We start from the raw sequence: 22,715 nt of genomic DNA, 5'->3' as shown, positions 1-22,715 counted from the left end.
CGGTATGGGAGCTGCTGGTGCTGTTGCTGCGGTAACGGCTCCCTCCCGCCGAGCGAGGCGGACCCGCCATGATGGAGCGAGGTAGGCGGATGCTGGCTCCGCTGCGGTGTGCCCCTGGGCTTGCGGGGGCGTCGCTGCCGGTGCTGCGAGGGAGAGGCACCTGTGAGTCCGTCTCCTTCCCCTGGGAAACCCTGTTAGGGTTAAGGCGTTTTTTCGGGGCCCGCTGAGGGGGCCACGGCCGGGCTGCCCGTGGGTGAAAGGCCTGGTGTGGTTTGTGCCGTTTACTGGTCTGTGCTGAGGGAAACCGGGTTCGGACTGGGAGCAAGTGAGCTCCTTTACGCGCCGCTGAAGCTGGGACTTTTTGCCAGTGTCTGTAGTTTATTCACGGAACATACCTGGGGAAACCCAGTTGTAAGCTTTGTGACAAAGTTGTTTACGAGTAAGTTTCCTGAATTGCCTTTTAATTTCTCGAGCCTGAATTCTCTCGTGAGCGTGGAGCTATTTACCTACCTTCATGATAACGGTAGTAATTTTTCATAATAGGTAAATCATAAACATTTACCTTAAAGGTAGATCTTTATGATAGGAGCTAATTGTAGTCCTTGGTATGAACAAAACCACAATATAGCAGCCCTGCCTGTGCCCAGTCAAACACTTGTCATAAGCCTCTGTGGTTATGAATGTTCTCTTTAGGAGACTGCGCCTTATTTTTCTCCAGTTGGACTATATTCCCTTTTGGCTCTGAATAAACACTAGTTTGTAATCCCTGGTACACCAACCTTCAGTTTATAATGGAAGCTATTTACTAGTCATCTTGTTGCCATAGCTAATGAACTTCTCCTAACTTTTTTTTACTTTAGTGCTATTCAAATGATCTCAGAATAATGTAAACATAGGGATGCATTGAGAATTGCTGTCTGAAGCCATTAATTACTCTCTCACACACACTGGACCCACAGCAAAGTCTGAGCCAAGACCACCACCTATTAGTTGCATTATTCATGTATAAACTGTTACTGCTGTTGGATAGCACTTCTATCCAACTATATTTCTATCTCACTTGACTCGGACACCTGTTCTCCAGATTTCAAAGTTTTCTTAGCATTAGTCCTAAAAGTAATTATTAGACCAGTGTTTCTTAGCTGAATCAGACTTTTATGTACTGAAGCTGGGCTGGTTCAAGTATGATTACCTAGCCACGTATAAATTTGGGCATTATGGAGCCTATATGTTACGGCTTTTTTTTTTTTTTTTTTTTTTTTTTAAACTAGGACCATTTCTCTTTTTCTCAACCAGACCTTAAACCTAGCCAACTGAATGCTGCCAATATCAAGTGTATATGTGGCCACTGGTATCCCTAGCCTTTATTATTTGACCTCATAACTTTCTGAAGACACTATTTCCCCAACCCCTGTAGTTCAGCAAATACAAATTCAACAATCTAAACGAATCCTGAAGTCTAATATGTAATCTTTTGGTGGGTTTTTCAGTCTGGTTCACCCCACAGTAGCGAGCATTAGCTCTGAAATGTTTGGTATCTGTTTTTCTCTGTCAAGTTTTTCTAGATTTTTGTTAGTCCTATTCCTTTGTTTTGGACTTTCACCAGCCAAGGACTAAATACAGCCTATGACATATCCTGGCACAATCCGTACCTTAATTGATCTTTTTTTCTGACTGATTTGGGAGTCCTTTTCTCAGAGTTTTCTAGAGTCATGAATTTACAGTATAACTTGTCCTCAACCTTACTTTCCCACTAGGAACTCTCTCCACAATCAGGTTACCAACCACATTTAAATGAAACATGGTGAGTTTAGCAGGTACTGGTTTTCTATTCAAACTGACAGCTCTTACCTACCACAAACAGAAATGTGGCCTCGTGACCCAAACTAGCACAGGTCATATGCTTCTTAAATCCTCCATTAGGTCATTAGATCTGACTCAGGAGGCTCCATAATGGAAAACATTGGTACCTAGCCTTACTGTAACTAGCCCAGAAGCTTGTTCTGAAGTGGGTTTTGCTGTTTGCCACAGGAAGCCACAGGGTAGTCATGGATGGGAGAAAGCTTCAGTAGTGATTTACCCTGTTTCTGGCACTATGAGCTTTGCTGAAGGCAATGTCATTGTACCATGTACCCATTTTCTGCATTTGCCAGCTCTTCATGGGTCTTTGTAACCCCAGGGCACTTGGTTAAACTGAAGGTTCTGAGATGTATGGCGATAGCAGCAGGGTGGCAGTTAACCTGGGAGCAAACTGAAGAGCAGGGTGTTGCCAACAAAGATCTGTTGCTTTGTTTTGTTGCTGCCTCAAAGTCCGTAGCAGGCCATGCCAGAGCTGGGCTGAGAGCTATAGTTCAGGGTTGGAGAGCTACTGCAGCTTAGGTGGAAGCTGCTAAAGGAACACAAAACGGAAGAGCAGGTGCTAATGAAACAGACTCAGCTACTTGACAGGTTTCTGGCCTCACTGAGCTATGGTTGGCACAGAGCTAGTGTCAGGGATCACAGAATAATAATAATAATAGGCCATGATATTACTGGAAAGAAAACAAAAAAACCCAGTGGAGACTGTTGCCTTTATGGGTCCAGACTGTTTCTGCTTGTAGTTTGTGGAACTGGAAGGATTTTTTTTCACTGTTGAACTGTATGTTGCATGTGATTACTAACAGTAGCTCTTCATACTGCTAACAACTAGAATTCCTTAGATAAGACTTTTCCATGAACATGCCAGATTTGTATTCTATGCATTGTTGGTATCATTTACAGTATTACACGTACAAATATAAACCAGTATTAAGGTCAGGCAGTTACTGTGCATTGCAAACAGGAGTTTTGTTAGTTTCCTATATTTGCATAGTAGCTGTATAGCAAGGAAGAATGACAGTGTATCAAGTAGGAAAGATTAGAGGAAGGTGTCAGAGGCCAGAGAAAGCAACTGGTTTATGAAACTACTGGTGGGTGCAACTGTGAAGAAGCCTGAGCCGGGCTGCCTGGGGAAAGGAAGGAAGAAAGAAAGGAAGAAATCCTGATGTGCTGTTTCCTCTGTAGCAAGTTCTTGCTCTCTGTTCCCTATTAGTAGTAGCCTGCATGTCATTTGGCGCTTCATGTTACTGTTCAAGTTACTAAGCATAATGTACCACACAGAGTCCTCCATTAACAGTGTTTTATAAAATGTTTGCTTTGGTGCCTTTCCCTTCCCTTGCAAATATTTGCTTAACAACATCTGATACCTGTTATGTAATATTTACTCTACAATGTAGGTATAAAGCACCTCTAAACATTTTATCCTCCCTTCAGTGGATCATCACCATCAATCTTCTTTCTACATTTCCTGCAAGAATATATGCAGTTTTCAACAGTCTCTCATTTTGTATATCTTGGACATTTAAATACATCAGGAAAATACCAATCAATTAAAACCTCTTTATATGAACAGGTAACATTTTAAGGATTGTGCTTTCCACTAAGATCTCACTTGATCATGTGAGGTCCAAACCTTCATTCTATAATATCAAAATGGCTTTGATTTAAAAACCTCCTTGCATATACATTCTGACCATTTTGTACAGATCGAGTTTTCCTCACAATTCTACATACTACAATACAGCAAATAGTTTTATTTCATATCTTATCTGAAGTGACTTTGAAACTAAGTGCATTACAAAAGCATTTTGCAGTGCCTTGCATAGAAAAGGAGGGGAAAAAGCCTATTTAGGAAGTATTTCTCCTTTATTAGTTTAAGCAAGTTATTAAATACAGTTTTTCAAGATGTGTTTTACCATCTTTTCTCTGCTGGTTATTAGGGCTGGGAGTCTAGTGTCTCACACTTCTATAGGTTGCCAAATATCACAGGCAGGACAAGGGATGACTCACATGTCAGCTGCTGATTGCCTCTTGGGTGAAGCGGGATCATGAGTGCTTCCAGGCACAGGGATAACATCGCCTGAACTACCTCTCACAGAAACCTGCTTACCTCTTCCAAAAACTTCCTACTTCCTGCTTTCTAGATTGTGGGGATTTTTCAAACATCTTTTATAAATATGACTCCTCAGGTATGTCTAAGATGTGAATGTACGAGCTTCTGAAACAGTCAGAATGTAGAAGAAAATTAAAGCTTATTTACATTTGCTATTAGCTGTTTGTCTTCAGTAGATCTAAGGTGCTTCTCTTTCTATCTAAGAAAGATCATTAGCAGCATATGGATCAGCAGCAAAATCTTTAAAGTGAAAATTAGTATCAGAAGACCTTTAGCATTTGTACTAAAAGAGGTTACTGTACTGAAACACTGCCAAGACATACCTTCAGACATTATCTTAAAGTTTCTGAGGAACCAAAGTGTGCCTCAGTCGTTCTGTCTGAAGGGTTCAGCCTGAGCAGATGCAGCACCATCCCAGTGGATAATGTGGGTGGGTGGTTTTATATTTATAAATAAAGCAAGTATGCAAAAACTTACTGCTATGGTTCTGCACATCCTGTCAGAGAGGCAATTTTTCTGATACCATTGAGTAACTGGTGGCATTGAGGGATGGGAATGTGATCTATTTCATTACCTGTAGACTCCTGAGGACATTAAGTTGTATCTTGATGGAAACTTTCTTATTACAAAATATTTTTCCTAACAGAACAATAGTTATTTAGACTTAACCTCATTACAGTTGCTGTTTTAACTAAGTACTAGAAGTAAGATGGCTGCTACTCAGCCGCCAACTGATTTGACATTTACAGTCATATGTAAAGCTAATTATTCTGTATAAAACTAGATTGAAAACCAGAAGAAAAGCTCAGATTTTCCACATTTTTGCATACTAAACCCCGACATGTGTAAAAGAGTGATTTTCATTATTGTGATTGTTTTAAGTCCTACTTCTCTTAAAAGGAGAGATACTTTTAGAGGGGGAAAAAAAAAGATGAGCAAAAGGACATTTTCTCTAGTAATTATTACAAAAAGTTATTGAGTGAGATGTTTCTAAACAAGTAAGTTATTAGGAAAGAACTGGGAAAGGGAAAATTAATTCCATTATTTATGTGACAGTTCCCTTGTGAGACACCCTGGAAAGCTATAAGCTATATGGCTTTGCAAGAAACAAACGTCCCCAAATACTTGCAGCTAAAAAGCTAAGAAATACTTATTGTTGAAATATCCTGAAGTTTTGATTTTGAAAGGGTTTTCCTTGAAATCAGCTGATACCAGTTGAAGTGAATAATTTAGTCAATGTACAGAAAAAATATTGTAGTAGCTATCCAGAAACAGCACATAGAATTTTAAATCCCTTTTTAACTTTAAGGTTTTCTACATGGCTCAATGCAACTGGTAGCAATAAACATACAGGACTTAAATCTGCTAAAAACTTTCTAAAAACAGACTCTTCGTCAATGTGAGAGCTGAAGTAAGTGTGAGATTCTGTCAGGAAAAAAGGTCTTCTGAGACCATTTAATTGTCAAGCCTTATTTGTTGAATCTATTAATGTTTCCATGTGACTTCCCTGACCACACATCATAAAGCCCTGTTAAGCTGTGAAGTCTCTCTTCAGCAAAAACAGTTAAGTAGTTCGTATCTTTTGTCTCCACAGCTTGTACAGTTCAGCTTTAAGTGCTATGGAGAAAGCAGCAGGGAAGTGCACGGTGTACACATACACCTGCTTTTGTTTTCTGATTTTAATTGTTTCAGATACATAGACAGTCTTTAATAGCAGATATGAATATGTCTGAGTATTAGAGCCTGATAAAGAACTGAAGTTTTCCTCTTGCCGCTCTGATGATATCAGATGATGGTATTGTCAGACTTTTGGTATCCATTTATTATCATGTGGAAAAAAGTTTTTTGTGTAGCCACCTCACAAACATAATCTTTTCCTATGCTACTGTTACTAGTACTAATACTGGTAAATCTGATGTGCTAATACATGATTTGATGCAACCTCGTACAATCCTGCTAACTGGCAGAATCTCCATTTTGTCTTGTCTGTTTGCCCTGGAGAACCCAAGTGCTTCACTTGGGAATACTTGGGGGAAATGTTCGTAATCATGTGTTCCAACCTTGCTCTGGTCTGCAATGTCCCATTTCTGCTAGGCAGGGCAGCAAGAAGGGGCTGCAGCCAGTCGGGCTTGAGCTGCTTCTGGCAGAGGTGTGTAGAACTTGCACCATGTGAGCAACACATGAGAATGGTGACACTGAATGAGATGGCTCGGAGACTAAGCTTCATCTGCATTGTGCCCTGGATTAAGGTGGCCTCTTTTATGAACGAAACAATTGTTTTTCAGTGTTTTGAGAATATTGCTGCTTTAAAAATGAATCTAGAACTCAACAGCATTGTTGACGTATGGATGCCGGTTGTATTTTCCAAGACTGAAAATGTGTTGTGCAAAGTATTAGACACAGCATGGTAGATAAATTCTCTCTTGAAGTGAAACATACAGCTTTAATGGCAGTTCTGCAAAGACCAATAATCTGTGTATTCTTTCTGTGCTTTACACAGGCAACACTTAATGAAGTATATACATTTCTAATGTCCATCCTGCAGAGAAATGAACTGTGAACAAATTCAAGCAAACATGTTCCAACTGTTCATACAAAGGATTGCATAAGTCACACACTGTTTCTACAAAACCTTCCCCACAATTTGCTGTTGCTCAGCATGTACTTCACTTAGTTTCCTCCAATTAAAATTTGCAAACAGAAAAGCTTTCCAGTGCTAACAGACTCATGTGCTTTCTTGGGGATTTGGAGCCACGTGTTCTAGGAATGGCCGGGTACACCACGCCGATACAATATAAAGGCAACGTCAATCACCTTCTCTCACTTTTTAATAGTTCCTCTCCATGGTTCTCATTCTCCATCACTAGAAACTTAAGATTAAAGGAACTTTATTATATTTCAAGTACAGTTGAATCCATTAAGATGGATCTCCTTCATAGCAATGGCGTGCTTATCATTCAGCATTTACAGAGGGACTACAGGGCTTACCAGGATTTCCTTAATTTTATGTCACATGTTGGTGATCCCCGGAATATATTCTCAATTTATTTTCCTCTTTGGTTTCAGCTCAACCAAGTGGTTGGTACTAAAATGATATGGGTGGCAGTCATTGGTGATTGGTTCAACCTCATATTTAAATGGTAAGAAGCTGGATTTATTTTAAAGTTTGGTATTTTTAATGATGGTTACGATATGTGCCTCAAGTTTAGAAAATTTGCTGTGAATATTGTACTAGTAGACTTTCCATTGTAATTATAAAACAGGAATTCACAATGAAGATGTTTAAGTTATGTTGAAAATGACATTTTGATAAAACAGGAAGAACCTGTAGAACAATTATAGTTTTGGCAATATACCTCTTCATATTCCTTGTAAGATTATTTATTGTGCTTTGCTGAGGCCTTCTTACATAAACATCCTTTTATTGCATTTCTGTTTCATTTTGTTTTATTTTTTTGTCAGGATTTTATTTGGCCATCGCCCATACTGGTGGGTGCAAGAAACAATGATTTATCCCAATCAGTCAAGCCCATGCCTTGAACAGTTTCCTATAACATGTGAAACCGGACCAGGTAAGAAACTGGTACATTTACTAGAGATAGTGGCTTTTGGCGGGGGGAGGACGGATGGGACTTACAAAGACCTTGTATGATATACAGATCTCAGAGCTTATGTTTAAAATAGCACCAAAATACAGGAAGAGAAAAAGGAAGAAATAAAATGCAATAGGTATTTGATTGCTGCATGACAAGAATGTTTACCTCATTGCCTTTAAACAGTGCAAGGGAGGGGGATTTGCTTTAAAAATTACTCCTACTAGAAGGAACCAGCATATCAGAAAGGAATGTGTTATAGGCTCTGAAAGAGTGATTTGTCTGCTTCGTGAGGTCACTTTTAGGAACAGTTGTAGTGCCAATGATGACATCAGCTTGGGGAGAGAAATTCCATGTTGTTTTAGAGTGTTCCAGAACAGAGCAGGGGGCTGTTGAGTTTGAGGGCTCGTACACTCTTGCAAGAATTATTCAAACCACAAAAAACTAGTAGGTGGTTCAGTGTAAATAACAATAGTATCAACAATCTATCATGTAACATATCGCAGATGGAAAATGCAACTCCTCTTTCCAGAACCAGACAGTGGCACTGAATGTGTGTGCGGTGCAGGGGGGGGGCGAAGTGTAAATGCGTTTATGCATGGGGGGGAAAAGTTCTTAAAAAAAAATGTTCCTGTGCAGCATATTTTCACTTTTTTATATCTTACTGTCTTCTCTGTGGAACTCAAATGCAATGCTGCTGCAGTTAAATGAGTTTGTACAACCCTAATATGTGAAATAAGGTAAACTTGCTTGGAGCTAACTGGCTGAGTTAAGTTTAATTCATTGTACAAGACTGTGTAAATGAATGTGCTGTGCACCTCATCAATGTCACTGCAAGCTTTTAAGTGGTTTGCACAGCTGTATTTTGTTCACAATATCCTGCATTATATTACACTGGAATTTTGAATGAGCATCTTAAGCCCTTGCATCAGGCAGAGTTTCATGATGCCTGGTCTGTATCTGATCTGCAGTCTGTTTCAAGTGGATTCATCTGGGACCTAACCAAAAGCATTGAAGTCCTTCAGATCTTTTCACAAGCCTTCAGAACTGAGCCCATTCAGAACCATGTAATTCTAAGCCCTGGCTAAGGAGAAAATCACTGTGTTTCATTGAACCAGAAGGCCTTTCTTCCTGTTACTTTCTTCCTGAAGTAACAGGTCATTCCTATTTTTGTCCAGTGGGTACCACTGTCATACTGATTCCTTACTTGCACTTCACAATGACCGCATTTTCTCCCACTGCTAGATTTGCCCTTGACCATTGACAATATCTGTCACTAACCTGTTCCTCGTTAACAAGAGGAGGTGCAGCCAGTGCAGCTGTTTGGTGCACAGAGTCATTGTGTGAGCTTACATGGTATTTCATACTATTTCTAAGTCTGCAATTTATATGAAAAGATTAGAGAACCAGCCACAGTTGTGAGAAAGGCATATCCAGATATTGCTAGGATGGCCTGAGCCCCAAACTCTACAGCTCAACAGAAGGGAAAGCTGAAGGAACAGTTTATATGACTACATGGCAGGCAATCTAGGACCTGAATTTGGTATGTTCTTCTGGAATGAACTGAACCCTGCGGCCATCTGTTCTCTGGTAGTTGTAAGGTTTTAAGAACACAAACCTTAAGGTGGAGGTTATGCTGTTTCTAGTAGGTGGTGCGCAGATGAACTATGATACATTTTTCCTAGGTGACATTTTCCTGGACGACAACAAAGAGAAGCTTTCCCAGTGCTGATCTACAACAGTATGATTTCCTTATCAGTGACAGTTATTCTGTTGTGAGGTTTAGAAGTGTACGAAAATATTGCTTAAAGGTACTCCCAAAAGGCACTATGCATCTGTTACAAAATTAACAAAAGAGTTGGTAGTGTGACTACTAAAGATATTGCCAAGCAGAATACCGAACATGAGTGCAGGGAGCCAGAAATCCCTGTGCTTGTCCTCCTGGGCATTCCTGCTTTGCTACGTCACTGAAATGTTCTTTTGCTTTGCAAACTACGATATAATGCTGGGTCATAACACATTCTTCAGTCAAAATTATTTCTTCTGCCAGTGAAATAACCCTGTCCCTTTAACTTCTCTTTTGTCTCCACAGAAAGCCAAGCTGTAAAAGACTTGTGTAGACAGATTCCAATTATCTAATTTTCTCTCCTTTCCTATTTCAGTTTGTTGAATGTAAACCTGGTGAACAGGGGAAAAGAAGTGACAGGGTGATTTGGGGAATCATTTCCCTTGCATCATGCCAGCATTCTTTGGTTTTTTGGGTGATTTTCACCATTGTAGGAACTTCTCTGTAGCTTCATATTTTTTCCAGTAGAATTAAAATTTGATTTGTTAAATTAAAACAAATTACACAAGTAGTAGTATACCTGGACTAAAAAGAATATCACTGTTGATGTCTGTATGAGACAGTGTTCCCTGTCATGGGCTGAAGTGGGTGCAGCAATTAGTCCAGAACATTGCAGCATCATTTCACTTGCCAGTTCCACCAATAATCTGTTTCCAAGCTAGTTGACATTGTACACTTTAAAATTTCTAAAATACATCAAAGTAAAGCATAAAGACACAGTTCTTCTATCACACTTAAGATATATTTCTAAATTTATTACAAAGCTACTTACAGTGTGAATTACCTGGACTGTAATATTAGTGATGAGACACAGATCCCAACCACAATTACTAACACTATGGTAATTAGACAAGCAGATAAAAAGCAATTTGGAAGGGCCATCTAAAGTTATACTAGTACTTTAGTTTAGAGTGCTACAAAGAGCCAAATCTCAGTTGCTTCCCTTAATTATGAGGTAGCCCGTTCAAAACCTATCTCATCTCATCCTCATATATAATTTCTACACGACATGCTACAGCCCTAAGAAAGCCCAAGATGCTCTATTTTTTCAATCACAATCCAAATCTAACTAATGGAAAAATACAATGCTTTCCAATCAAGGTACCAGCTGACACTAATATAAGATGGTTAAGCTGTTACCTTACCTACTTGATTTCAGACAAATATTCTGGATTCCATATGAGTTTTCTGAAAAATTCATATTGAGAAAATTAACTTTTGAGAAGCAGTTGACATTCTTTCAGCCCTTGGTAACCATTTTCTTTCTAAATGTTTAGGTGCCTGAGTAAGCGCCAGTAGACATTTTCTATATGACAAATGACACAGTCATTTTTAGGCTTGAATATTTCCTTTTTTTTTTTTCACTAGGAAGTCCATCTGGACATGCCATGGGATCTTCCTGTGTCTGGTATGTAATGGTCACAGCAGCACTTAGCTACACAGTTAGATGGAAAGATAAATCAGCAGTTGCCCTTCACAGGTCAGTGTTTTTACATTGTTCTAACTTATACAGATATTTCTTTATATACATGCTGTGGTTTTAATCGACTTATTTTAACCAAATAGTCATAGTCTGTTCTGTCCAGTTTGTAAAAAACAAACAAACAAAAAAAAACAAAACAAAAGAAACCCCCACAAACCAAACAATAAACTTTTATTATGATCTACTGCAGCTGAAGAAAAAGATTATTAAGGGGATTCATCCATTTGTATAGGTTGGTTATTATTGCAGTCATTGCATACAATATCTCGGAACCAACTACTAAAGGTCAGGTCACATCTTCAGTGTTGGAAATTTTGAATTTGATTAATTGTCTTTATGTGTTGGATCTTTTGGTTAGAACATAAATTTACTGATTTGATGGTAGGCCTTCTTACCCTATAGTTAAGTGTAAGGTGTTCAGAGCCCCTCTGCTATGAGGACAGGCTGAGGGAGTTGGGGTGGCTCAGCCTGGAGAAGAGAAGGCTCCAGGAAGACTTTACTGCCGCCTTCCAGGACCTCCAGGGGACCTACAAGAAAGCTGCAGAGGGACTTCTTTCAAGGGCAGGTAGTGATAGGACAAGGGGGAATGGATTTAAGCTGGAAGAGGGTACGTTTTCATTAGATACTGGGAAGAAATTCTTCATTGTGGGGTCGGCAAGGTGCTGGAACAGGTTGCCCAGACAAGTTATAGATGCCCTATCCCTGGAAGTGTTCAAGGCCAGGTCAGGTGGGGCTTTGAGCAACCCCTTCTACTGGAAGGTGTCCCTGCCGACGGCAGGGGAGGTGGAACTAGGTGTTCTTCAAGGCCTCCTCCAACCCAAACCATTCTATGATTCTGTTACTCAGTTCTGTAGGGAAGTCTCGTAATTGCTTTGATGGCTGCTCTTTCCAAGCCTGACAAGGTTATTTCGGTACTATGTGAATTTTGTCACCAAGTAATTGAACTTTTGCATTTAAGTATGACTTCATGATGAGAAATATGCTCAAGGTACTAGTGCTAATTTAACATGCCATGGATGACTTTCATTACTGAAACCACAGTGGTGTTTTGGACCTGAAACTACTGGGGTCTGTTCCTGCAGCTCTAGGTGTGACTGCAAGAGCAACCACTCCTAAAGTTTTAGTACTGACTTCCAGTTTTTATTCATCTGATTCTAAACTTCTGTCCTTGTAAACCTCTGCTTGGTAAAAATACAAGCCTGACACAAAGGGACCTGGTGTAAATTACTAGGTGAAATGTCTTGCCTTAATTTTTAAGCATCTTCCTTTTCCCTCTTAGACTGACATGGTCATTCCTCTGGAGTATTTTTTGGCTTATCCAGATCAGTGTGTGCATCTCGAGAGTATTCATAGCAACACATTTCCCTCATCAAGTTTTTCTTGGAGTATTTGCTGGTAATGCTGCTAATTTTTTCTTTCTTTTTCAACATATATGCAAAATCTGAAAAAAGTGAAGTATGAGAAAAGGCAAGACATTTTTAGTAGTGCTACTCAGCTTGCAGCTCTAGTGTTGCTCTCCACTCTCTGGACGATCAAGGATTTGATAATAGTCTAAAGGTAAAATTTGTGAGGTAGTATGTATCTGCTGTCTCTGTAATTCACACAGAGTGAGTCCTCGTCCATGTGCCAATTGATGCTGGCTGCATTATGTCCACACTGCCACAGGCTGTCTGGTTTGTACTGACTGCATCTCATCCTTATTTGTGCTGCCTGGGGCGCAGGGGTGGGAGAGGAAGTTGGTCCTGTACGGCCCTGACCTTTCCTCTCAGGAGGAAGCTATTTGGTTCACATCAGATGATGTTCAGGCACGAACCAGCATCTCTGCAGTGTGGACAAGCGTGGGGCCAGAGACCTGGGGCAAAACAGAAAAAAACCACAAATTAGCTGTGCAAACTCCCCAGGGTCACTTCAGAAGCTGAAGTACATTTTTAAGAGTTACTTAAGCATGTTTCAAATTTGTATCTAGGGAGTTCAGACTATGAACAATCTCTCTAGTATCTACCCGATTTAAGGAGGGTGACCAGGGCACTGAGCCAGGGCTGCCTGCTCCAGTTCTTTCACGGATGCAGAGCAGCCTGGGCAGCTCGCTAACAGCTTACCGTCCGGCTCTCCCTTTCCACAGCCAGGATAAAATGAGTAAGAAAGAAGATAAGTGTGTTCTGTGTCTTTTCCTTCAACACTTAAAGCCTGTGTGGGAACTGGTATTGAAGTTGGCATTGCTGGGGCAGCCTTTGCGTGAGGGTCTCTTGGAAAAGGAATGTTCTAGTTTACATCTATATTTGACAGGTTGTCATCAGAGAGATGCAGTCAGGCCTAAGGTATGCCTCATATCAGAAACATGAGCGCTTGGTATTCAGTTTCCTTTTTTTTCCAAATTAGCAGTTTGAAGTGGGAGAAAAGGTTTTGTAATCTACAACAGAAGTGGTAAATTGTATGTGTATATATACATATATAATAAAAATACATAGATATATTCTTCTGTCTTCAAATGTGAAATTCTGCAAGGACACTGTAAAAAGTGCTTCTTCAAAGTATGAGCGTGGTGTTCCCTGTAACACTGAGTTTCTAATCCACAGGCATCCTTGTGGCAGAAGCATTTGAGCATACCCCTGCTATTCAGACAGCAAGCTTGAGAATGTACATCAAGACAAACTTGTTTCTTTTCATCTTTGCCCTTGGCTTTTATCTAGTCCTCAAGCTTCTTGATATTGACTTGCTGTGGTCTGTGCCGAAGGCCAAGAAGTGGTGTGCCAACCCAGACTGGATAAACATTGACACAACTCCGTTTGCTGGACTGGTGAGGAATTTAGGGGCGCTCTTTGGCTTAGGTCTCGGAATTAATTCTGAAATGTTCACCACAAGCTGCAAAGGTAAAAATAGCTGTAAGAGAAGTTTCCGTATATTGTGTATAGCTGCTTCTTTAGCTACGCTGCAGCTGTATAATTTCATTAAGATACCTACTCATACTGAGTATTTATTCTACATTCTCTCTTTTTGTAAGAGTGCAGCTATGCCTCTGACTGTAGTTGCCTTGGTTCCATACTGTGTCCACTCGTTAATGAGGACAACTGAAAAGAAACTTAATTAGATAAAGTTTCCAAATGGTTAGCAGTGTGGGGATGGATACGAACCGTTCAAGAACCCTCTGCAAAAGCACTTTTGCTAGCTCATTTGAACCAAGGGGGATGCCACTGCACCTTTGATGTGCTCCTGGTAAGTAACCAGTACATCCAAAATCGGTGGTGTTGGCAGCTCACAAATATTAATTGCTGATTTTGTTCTTAGAAATATTGCAATCATAGTGCTGTATGGTTAGAAATGACCCAATATTCTGGGTCATAACAGTTTTAAAGTGTAATCAACTAGTTTTATTTAGCTACTTGGTGGTCTTTTAGTCCTGTCCATCTCCAGCTAGGTGGTGCTTCATGCCTCGGTTGGACATTGTGATACTCTATATTCAATTTTTATAGCGAGAGGTATTGTGTATTAAACTGCTAGATAATGGTGTGACAGTATCGCACCACCTGCAGCTGTACAGCGGCACCCAGGCACTGTGAAAAAGGCCAGCGTAGTTATAAGCAAGGCTTTAGATTTAACTTATTGAGCTTCCTGAGCAAAACAGCTTCTGATTAAGCCAGATAAGAAAAAAATAAAAGTTTATTTCAATTAGACTCTGTGGAATATATTTTTGCATTGCTGTGTGGGTTTTGTCATTTTTACTTTTGAAAAGTGATTACATAAGTCACGAATGTTACAGATCACACCTCTGATATTGAAAAAGCATAAATATGGTGTAACAAATCTTTGGGTTCTGTACACCTACACAGAGCAGCAGATGAAGAAAGTTGTCAATAATGAAATTATTTCAGCATATCACCTCAAGAGTGTTGTTCATGCTCCTGCATTGCAAAGGTAAATTAGTCTGATTTTCTCAGGTCAAGAGTCACAAGCCTGAATCACTGTTGTTAGTTGTGTAAATCATGAAACTGTCATTGCAGATTAAGTCATTGGAAGTTTATATTATTGTCAGCTTCATCTACCTAAGCACACAACTTATATATTAAACACATGTTTGCTATATAAAGTGGATGCTCTGAATAGGTAACGGCAGGTACTTTCCCATTTTATTCACTATTTAGCACCTACTGTTCCATAGTGCTTTTAGGACTATCTTTAAGCAATACTTAAGCAATATTTTGCTGATACCATCTCATAATACTTGGTATACAAGCAGCATAGGCTATAATGTGGGTAATGAGGGCTGTGTATGTACCATCTGATAGCAATAAGGGTTAGAAGATGTAAACATGATGTAGCTTCAAGACTTCTAGTTAGTTGTAGGATAACTGAAATGGAAATAATCTTATTTAATTGCGAAAACAAGGTGAATAGATTGAGTTGGCCCTTAGGAATGAATATGATACAAATTACCGAAGCAATTTGAAAATCCTTATTTAAGAGCCTGCTAAGACTACCTTGACTTAAGAAAATGAATCATCTGGTTTTAACAGTCTGAGGAATATTCTGCTTTATGCATCTCCTGATATCTTCTTTAATGGTTCTCTGAACGTTTTTCCCTGCAGCAGCTGGCCTGAAACCAGTCTCTTCTGTAGTTGTGCATCCTTAAGCAAAATTGCTAAGCTAACGGGTCTAGAAGCAAATAATGAAGAACAAAGACAGCTATGACAAGGATTTTTCCTGTGTTCAAGTTGCTCTCGAGTTGTCATTTTACTGATATAAATTGAATATTGATAGTCACTCTTGTCAATAGTTTCAGTCCTGAGACATCCCAATTAATTATTGCTCTGAAACATGAAAAGTCTAAAAAGATTAAAACAGAAGGCAAATAATGCAGCTTCCTTCTTCATTTTCAGTTAAGGATTAAAATACAGAATTTCTTGGGAAAATATCATTTCAGTGTCAGCTGTGTGATTTCAGTAGGGTCTGTTGAAGTGATTTATTAATGGAGTTGTACAAAAGTTGAAATTGGGGTTTTTTTCTGCCTGGAATTAAGGGATGTAGCCTAATCAAATTTTCACCCTTACAGCTCTATTCAAGTTTCAGCGGTTGGTACTGTTGTGTAATTTGTATAATTTTACAAGAAACTCCCTTGTGGTGTGATCTGTTATAAAATGGGTGAACCCCCACTCCCAGCTGCTGATTTTAGGATATGGAGAATGACTTTTCCAGTTAATGCTCTATTATTCAAAATGAAGATTTAAATTTGTGATTTAGACTCTCTGTCTGCTTTATCTCCAAGATCCCAGTCACTAAAGGAGAGTCCTGTTGTCCTGCAGACAGTAGCCAATAACATATTTTGGATAAACATGCAGTTAGACCTTATAATAAACCATTACAGCAGGTGCAAACTTCTGCCAGAAAGAGATACTTATTGCCCTTTGTCATTTCTGCATGAATTGTTGCTGTATTTATCAACTCTACTTAATACAAAGAGCTAATTATGGCTATTTTTTTCCACCGTTACTGAATATATTTATAATTTCTGTAAAAAAACCTCACTGTCTTGCCTTCTGAAAAAAAGGGAACACATTACCCAGCACGCTCTCAATAGAAGTGATTTAAATAACTGTGATGATTAACTGGAGGAATTTTACATTGATTTAACTATGGCATTTATTCTTACTCAAAACTTACTTGACAGCTTTGACCAGAGCGGTGAGTATAGGGGAAATGATCCTCACCAGCTTCTGTTCCTCTGCTTGATTGCTTTCCTTATGTCGTGGAGCTGCCCTCTTTGTAAGTACTTGCTGGTTTTGTTGCAGGGGCACAGCTGTGCCAGGCTCAGGGCACGAGGGGGTTGGTGCTGTAGCCATGCACAGCGGCAGCCCAGTGTCCCCTGACAGCACAGCTGGTGTGTTTGGTGTGAAGGGGGGGAGGGTATCGCTGTAATCCTCTGCATGCCAAATGTTAGGAGAGATTTGATCCCTTGAGATACACAGCATCGTTCTTGGATTGGTTTCTGTTCATACAGCTTACCTAGAGAAGAGGTGGTTTCTGGAACACCAGAGCAGAGTCTTCCTTGATTGCTAGCTGAGGAATGACAGGACTGTGCAGTCTGACTGCAGCTGGTGGCAATTCCGCAACTCACCAGCAAAGATCTTTCCCATTTTCAGGCTTTCTTTCCCTTAGCAGTGGACTAAGCTACTTACTGAGTGCATCAGCCTATGCTTAGGCTCCTGCATGTGCCTGGCAAGTGTGCTGGATGCAGGAAGCTACACACACGTCTGGTACCACAGAACTCACAGCGTTGTAGAGCACTTTGTAGCACAATGTGGTACCAGCGTACACATACCTACCGCAGAGTATTTGCTTACAGAAAAGAAATCTCTCAAATTCAGAATCACAGTAATTCAGCTGATTGGGGCTCCAGTAGTAACAAGTTTGTAATAAGCTCCTTCCATGGCCATCAGCTGATCATGAGTGCCCCTTTCAATGATGAGTCCTTGCGACATCACAGCGATGATGTCAGCGTTCTGGATCGTGGACAAACGGTGGGCAATGACAATGCAGGTACGCCCTTCTCTGGCCTTATCCAGTGCCGCCTGCACAGTCTAAAGGCAACAGACAAAGTGTCAGAGTGAAAATATGCAAACAAAAGGGAGAAATCTGATTGCCTGAGTTCAATTAACTGTATTGCGCAACACTTGTAAAAGGGACTGTGAGGTTAAATCAAAGGTTATGTCACTGGTGTGCTTAGCTGGGTCGTGAGCTCGGTTTATTAGTGGTATATAAAAAAAGGGACAGGTAAACATAGGCAGCAGTAGAAATTACAGAAGAGGTTTATTCAGCTGACATGTCGTGCTGAATGTCAGCTCAGTGTGGATATGTTTTTAAATTTCCACCATTTCTCATCTCTGAGTGTAACCAAGCTATGCAAATTATTGCCCAAGTTTTTAGCCCCTCACTGCTGTTTTTATAGGATATTCAGGCTCATCATTCATATGCTTGAGTACTTTTTTGTTTGCTTGGTTGATTTTTAATGTGCAGAAGTTATGTTCATGAAACATCCCCACAGAATGCTTTGAAACCCAGGGAATTACTATGCACGTTTCTGAAAGGGTGCTGCCTCTCGCTGGCAGGCTAAGAGCCCTTGTAGCTGGCTGCTTTTCTTACAGCTGTGCTTCCTGGATCTTTCAAAAATATCATTAAAGGTGTTAAGTGCTGAATTAACTATGGGGAATAACATTGCGGTCACGTGGTGGAGTACATCAGGATGTCTACAGAACAGGAAAAGGCATTGTACATTGTAAGCCATTGTATTAACTTTCCCTTATTGCTTATCAGGGCTCATTTACCTTTTCACTTTCTGTGTCCAAGGCAGATGTAGCTTCATCCAGTAATAAAATTTTAGGATCTCGTATGATGGCCCTCGCTATAGCAATGCGTTGTTTTTGTCCACGAGACAGCTGGGATCCTTGAGCCCCAACGTTAGTTTCATATTTCTGAAAAATATACAAAAGGAAGATTTTATTCAAGTGCAAGAAAACACCAGTAGCAACCTGAAGGAAGAGCAGGAGGAGAGAGGCAAGAGCGCTGACCATTGCTTCCTCCTCCTTAAAAAACTCAGCAATGACGAAATGCTGTACGAGCGATACGTATGGTTGGGGGGATGTTGCTTTGCAGTTTGCATGGCCCAGGGGCCCAGGCAGTATAGTCACAGGCCTGGAAGAAAAATTTGTTAGTTGGGTGATTTGCCAGAGGCAAAAGAAACCCCCCCTGAGCCTAGATTTGGGAGAAGAGGCTAAAAGTGATGGCAGGGCTTTCTGGGCAAATGTTTTGTTTGGTGCCTAAATCGTATCCGTACCTTTTATGTTCTTCTGATTTATATTTGTATGATTTCAGTGCATTTAAATACTTCTTAAAGGCTTGTAAGCAGCCAGATTCAAGTATTTTTGTCTAAGTATCATGCTCTAGTCACAAGGCAAATCTCCCACATCTGGGAACAGGATTTATATTTCCTGACTCACTGTAATGCTGTGACTGCTCAACTGTGCTGCTGCTTCTTTCTTGTCCGTGCCTTTGAAAAAAACTTCCCTTTTCTCCTAGTTCAGGCTGTAACTGCTGGTTTCAGTTTTATAAATATTTGCCTGCTGTGTAAAAATGCAGTAGCAGCTCATGGCCAAACTCAGGAACATAACAGGTGGTCGTGACACCCTCTTTGCTCCTACTGTTACAGATGCAAAAGTAAACAGAAGGTATACGTGTGTAGCAGCTTTAGGTGGATTTGGAGCAACTCCACTGCAGTGACACCGAGCAGCCTACCTGTAGGTCCATAGCCAAGGCCTCACGGGTACTTACATCAGGCAGTGACATGACAAAATCATGCAGCTGAGCCTTCTGGGCCACTTCTATGACTTCTTCCATCGTTGCCTCTTTGGTGTTACTGCCGTATTTGATATTATCAGCAATGCTGCAGTCAAATAGCACAGGCTCCTGGGACACTATTCCAATTTTTGATCTAAGAAACTGTACGTTTATTTTCTTCGTGTCACGTCCATCTATTAACTACCAGGAAATAAGAGAAAACTTAAAACATCATTCCAAAACAACAGCCTGCAAACCCCAGATAGTTTATGGCAAAACTGAGTGATTTAGCCGTATTACTAAAATGCAAATGCAACCGATTTAAAGCGATTTGAAGAATCTGCTTAAATGTGACTCCTTTGTGCATGGTATGTATTTTCTGGGTATGTCTGCGATCCAGCCAAACACTAGACCATTTGCTTAATCTTAAGTCCAAGTGAACTATTTAATTGCTTAAGGTTAGGTACATGCTTTGTTGCCTTCGTGGCAGAGTGATCAAAACGCTAATTTTTTCCAAAGAAAGATAAATCAAAGTAGATGGATCATTATTTACAAGACAAAAAGATATAAAAGCTTTTTAAGCTATCTCATTCAGTAACTGGAAGTTAAATTGAGACAAATTCAACCCGCAAAGAGGCTGCGTGTTGAGGCTATATATTGAGGGATGTTCAGACTCTTGCTCCATTCCAACTCGATGGCCGCTTGTGCTCCCACAACATATGTCTCATACATGAGCTGCCAAGGTGAATGCCTTTGGCCTACACCCGAGCTTTGGTATTCTGATCTTGCCTGACTACAGCTGAGATGATACTCAAGAATTGCCCAAAGAGCCCACGTTTGTCCGAGGAGCTGAAGCCCCACGCGGCACATGTACGTGCCACACTGGTAGGCCGCACAGGAGGGCGCCTTCAGAAGAGTCCTTGCAGCACTGCTGAACACCGCAGCGCGCAAAGCACGTTTCATTTGCTTACCACGCTTCCTGTCTCAGGGTCATAGAAACGCTCCAGAAGCTGGACGCTGGTGCTCTTACCACAGCCGCTGCTTCCAACAAATGCCAAAGTCTGTCCAGGCTTAACAGCTACAGAGAGTCCTTTCAGGACCTGAATATCAGGCCGAGAAGGGTATGTGAATTTACAGTTAAGAAATTCAATGCTTCCCTTGAAATCATCCTGGTGAAAAAAAATGAGAAAGATGTTACAATAAGCTGGAGCTCAAAACTGAGTTGTAGAGTACAAGTAACTCTTCCTCAGATTCCATTCTTGCATCTCATATTTAAAATACAACATTTGTGCTTGCGAAGTTTAGAATTAGCCTAGAAAGAGGGATAAACCCCATATCGGAGCAGCTGTCCTAGATATAAGCCATTAGTCATAACATTATTGCTCTGCTTATACATCCCTGTACTGCACTGTACAGAGACATCAACTGGAAATAGCATTGCCTTGCAAACGGGTAAGGGGTTTTATTTTAATGCAGATACTGCATAAGTGTAATATGGTGATGATCCAAATACTTCTGTGCAAAAAGCTGGATTTGATAAAAAAAATAAAATCAATTCAACTTCACAACATTAAAACAATACATTAATTCAGGTCAGATTTCCCAGAACTTTTAAATAACACTTTTACAAAACTCTGAAGGGAATCATGATACTTTAGTTTCATGGTTTGAAGCAAAATATTTAGTGTATTTAGTTCATAACAATTATTTCAAGTTTTGATTTAATTCTGAAAAAAATAGGTTAAGTGAAAAATAAAGTATTTGAATTTTCTGGGTCTGACTTTCAATTCACCAAAAATTGAGCATTTTCATTTTGTCTGACTCAAAGATGATTCACCTCCTCATGAACACCCCCAGCATTTTGATGTGAATGGAAAAACCGCCTCCTTTATAAGCGAGCGACAGGCAAGTTTATGTGCAAACTGCAGAGGAGGAAGAAAAAACGTGCTGTTCTTTGAGTCACCCACACCAGTCCTATTCCAATTTACAGGAGTTCTACGCTGACAAATTCCTAATAACCGCACTTAAGATTACTCTTGCTGCCTAGTACAGAGCTCACTGCTTCCGAAAGAGCCAAGGCAAGTCACAATTACACAGTCAGCATAACCTTCTTGTAAAGCAGTGAGCCTCACTGACTTACAAATTGTTGGTGCAACTTCAGTGCTTACGCTGGGCTGAATGACATCACAAATTACTCCACTCTTACCCATTTTTCCCCCTTTTCACTGTAAACACTGATGTCAGGAAGCCGATCGACCAGTTCAAAAAAGCGTGCAGCGGATGTTTTGGCTTTGGCATAGTTTGGGGTGTAGGAAGAAGCTCTTCCCAAAGCAGTGCCACTGGTCACAACAGCAGAGATCACCCTGCAGGGGGGGAGACAGTCAGTCTCGGGGAGCCGTTGGGAAACAGAACGCTCGCCCAGAGCAGCGCTGCCGCAGAGGAGCCTGTTTCCAGCTCCAGGCAGGCACTGACCTGAACACAAAGCTGTAATGGAGTCCTTCAGCATCGACTAGAAACCCTCCGTATCTGTAAGAGACGGCATTGGCAATGAACACTATGCTCTGGGCAAAGCCGAAGCAGAGTCCGTAAACGTGCGCTTTTTTGATTGCAGCTCTATAGGGCATATACAGGTGCTTCTCAAAATTGTTGATAAACATGTTCTCTTTCCCTATCCCAGCTACAGTCCTGATGTTAGAGAGGGCTTCACTGGAAATCTGAAGGGAAAAAAAAAAAAAAAATCAGTAAAAGCTCCTAATTTTTACCTGGAAAAGTTGAGTTTGCTCTTTCAAAAATGTGTGATTCTTTCGTAAACACAGGGCACCAATGCCATCACAAACTGATGCAGCTGTGATGCAGACTGGCCCAAACGTCAGCCACTCTAAAGGGAAACTTCCCGACAAGCAATTATCAACTAACATCCTCCGTAAGCACACTTAGGAAATCAGGCACATGCTCTCACTTTTGACTTATTTCCTGTGATGTGAATAAATGGGACGTGCACCAAAGCAAAAAAAGGTTTAAGAACACTTATTTCCTTGACTGCATGCATTTAGTAATCAAAGATGATTATTTCAATTATTTTGTTTCACTTATAACAATAGTCAGGGAAGAGAAGGGATGCTATCCCCCACTTCCGTTTCATAAATTAAACCCACTTGAATTTACTTGTTTCCTCACCTACTCACCCTCCCTCTTTCTCTTGGTTGTGTCCAAAAACCCTGATGAGGAGCATATAAATGGAGGGTGATACCTTCATTCCTCTTAACATGACACAATTTCCAGGATTTTTACCTTGTACATAGGCAAAGAATAAGCAAATGCTTGTCTACATACACAGAAACATACAACACAGGAAATTATGAGATAATCCCCATGGAAAATTCTCTGGAGCTCTAATTAATTGTAGGCTTTATATTGTGCTTTATTGCCAGTCAGGATTTGGGTTTCTGTCCCCCAAAAATAGCACTACAGTTTCCTCTACAGAAGTAAATTGACAGT

General features: G+C 40.4%; 2 protein-coding genes across 3 annotated transcripts in view; one reads left to right on the top strand and one right to left on the bottom strand.

Moving 5' to 3' along the window:
- The first annotated feature begins 28 nt into the window (after window positions 1-28).
- G6PC2 (glucose-6-phosphatase catalytic subunit 2) lies at window positions 29-14,563 on the top strand. Of its 2 annotated transcripts, XM_080398967.1 has the most exons (6): window positions 29-162; window positions 7,037-7,110; window positions 7,433-7,542; window positions 10,778-10,889; window positions 12,172-12,287; window positions 13,469-14,563. In XM_080398967.1, exons 2-6 carry the CDS (start codon window positions 7,061-7,063, stop codon window positions 13,978-13,980), a joined length of 900 nt encoding a protein of 299 aa, XP_080255093.1. In that variant the 5' UTR covers window positions 29-162; window positions 7,037-7,060; the 3' UTR covers window positions 13,981-14,563. The 2 variants fall into 2 exon arrangements, with proteins under 2 accessions (XP_080255093.1, XP_080255092.1); XM_080398966.1 differs by lacking the exon at window positions 29-162 and having other exon boundaries at window positions 1,276-7,110.
- Window positions 14,564-15,607: 1,044 nt separating this feature from the next.
- The window catches only part of ABCB11 (ATP binding cassette subfamily B member 11), a 47,757-nt gene continuing 40,649 nt past the window's right edge, over window positions 15,608-22,715 (bottom strand). Inside the window, exons 23-28 of the mRNA XM_080399055.1 lie at window positions 21,690-21,931; window positions 21,424-21,580; window positions 20,189-20,386; window positions 19,212-19,418; window positions 18,209-18,355; window positions 15,608-17,464 (exon numbers count right to left, since the gene is read on the bottom strand). Coding sequence (XP_080255181.1) covers window positions 17,264-17,464; window positions 18,209-18,355; window positions 19,212-19,418; window positions 20,189-20,386; window positions 21,424-21,580; window positions 21,690-21,931 — 1,152 coding nt within the window. The 3' untranslated portion in view covers window positions 15,608-17,263. The remainder of the gene's footprint in view (window positions 17,465-18,208; window positions 18,356-19,211; window positions 19,419-20,188; window positions 20,387-21,423; window positions 21,581-21,689; window positions 21,932-22,715) is intronic.

Source organism: Falco punctatus, assembly GCF_963210335.1.
Source record: "Falco punctatus genome assembly, chromosome: 8".
Lineage (NCBI taxonomy): Eukaryota > Metazoa > Chordata > Aves > Falconiformes > Falconidae > Falco > Falco punctatus.
Note: the sequence above shows the minus strand (reverse complement) of the source record. Positions and strands in the feature narration are given on the sequence as shown.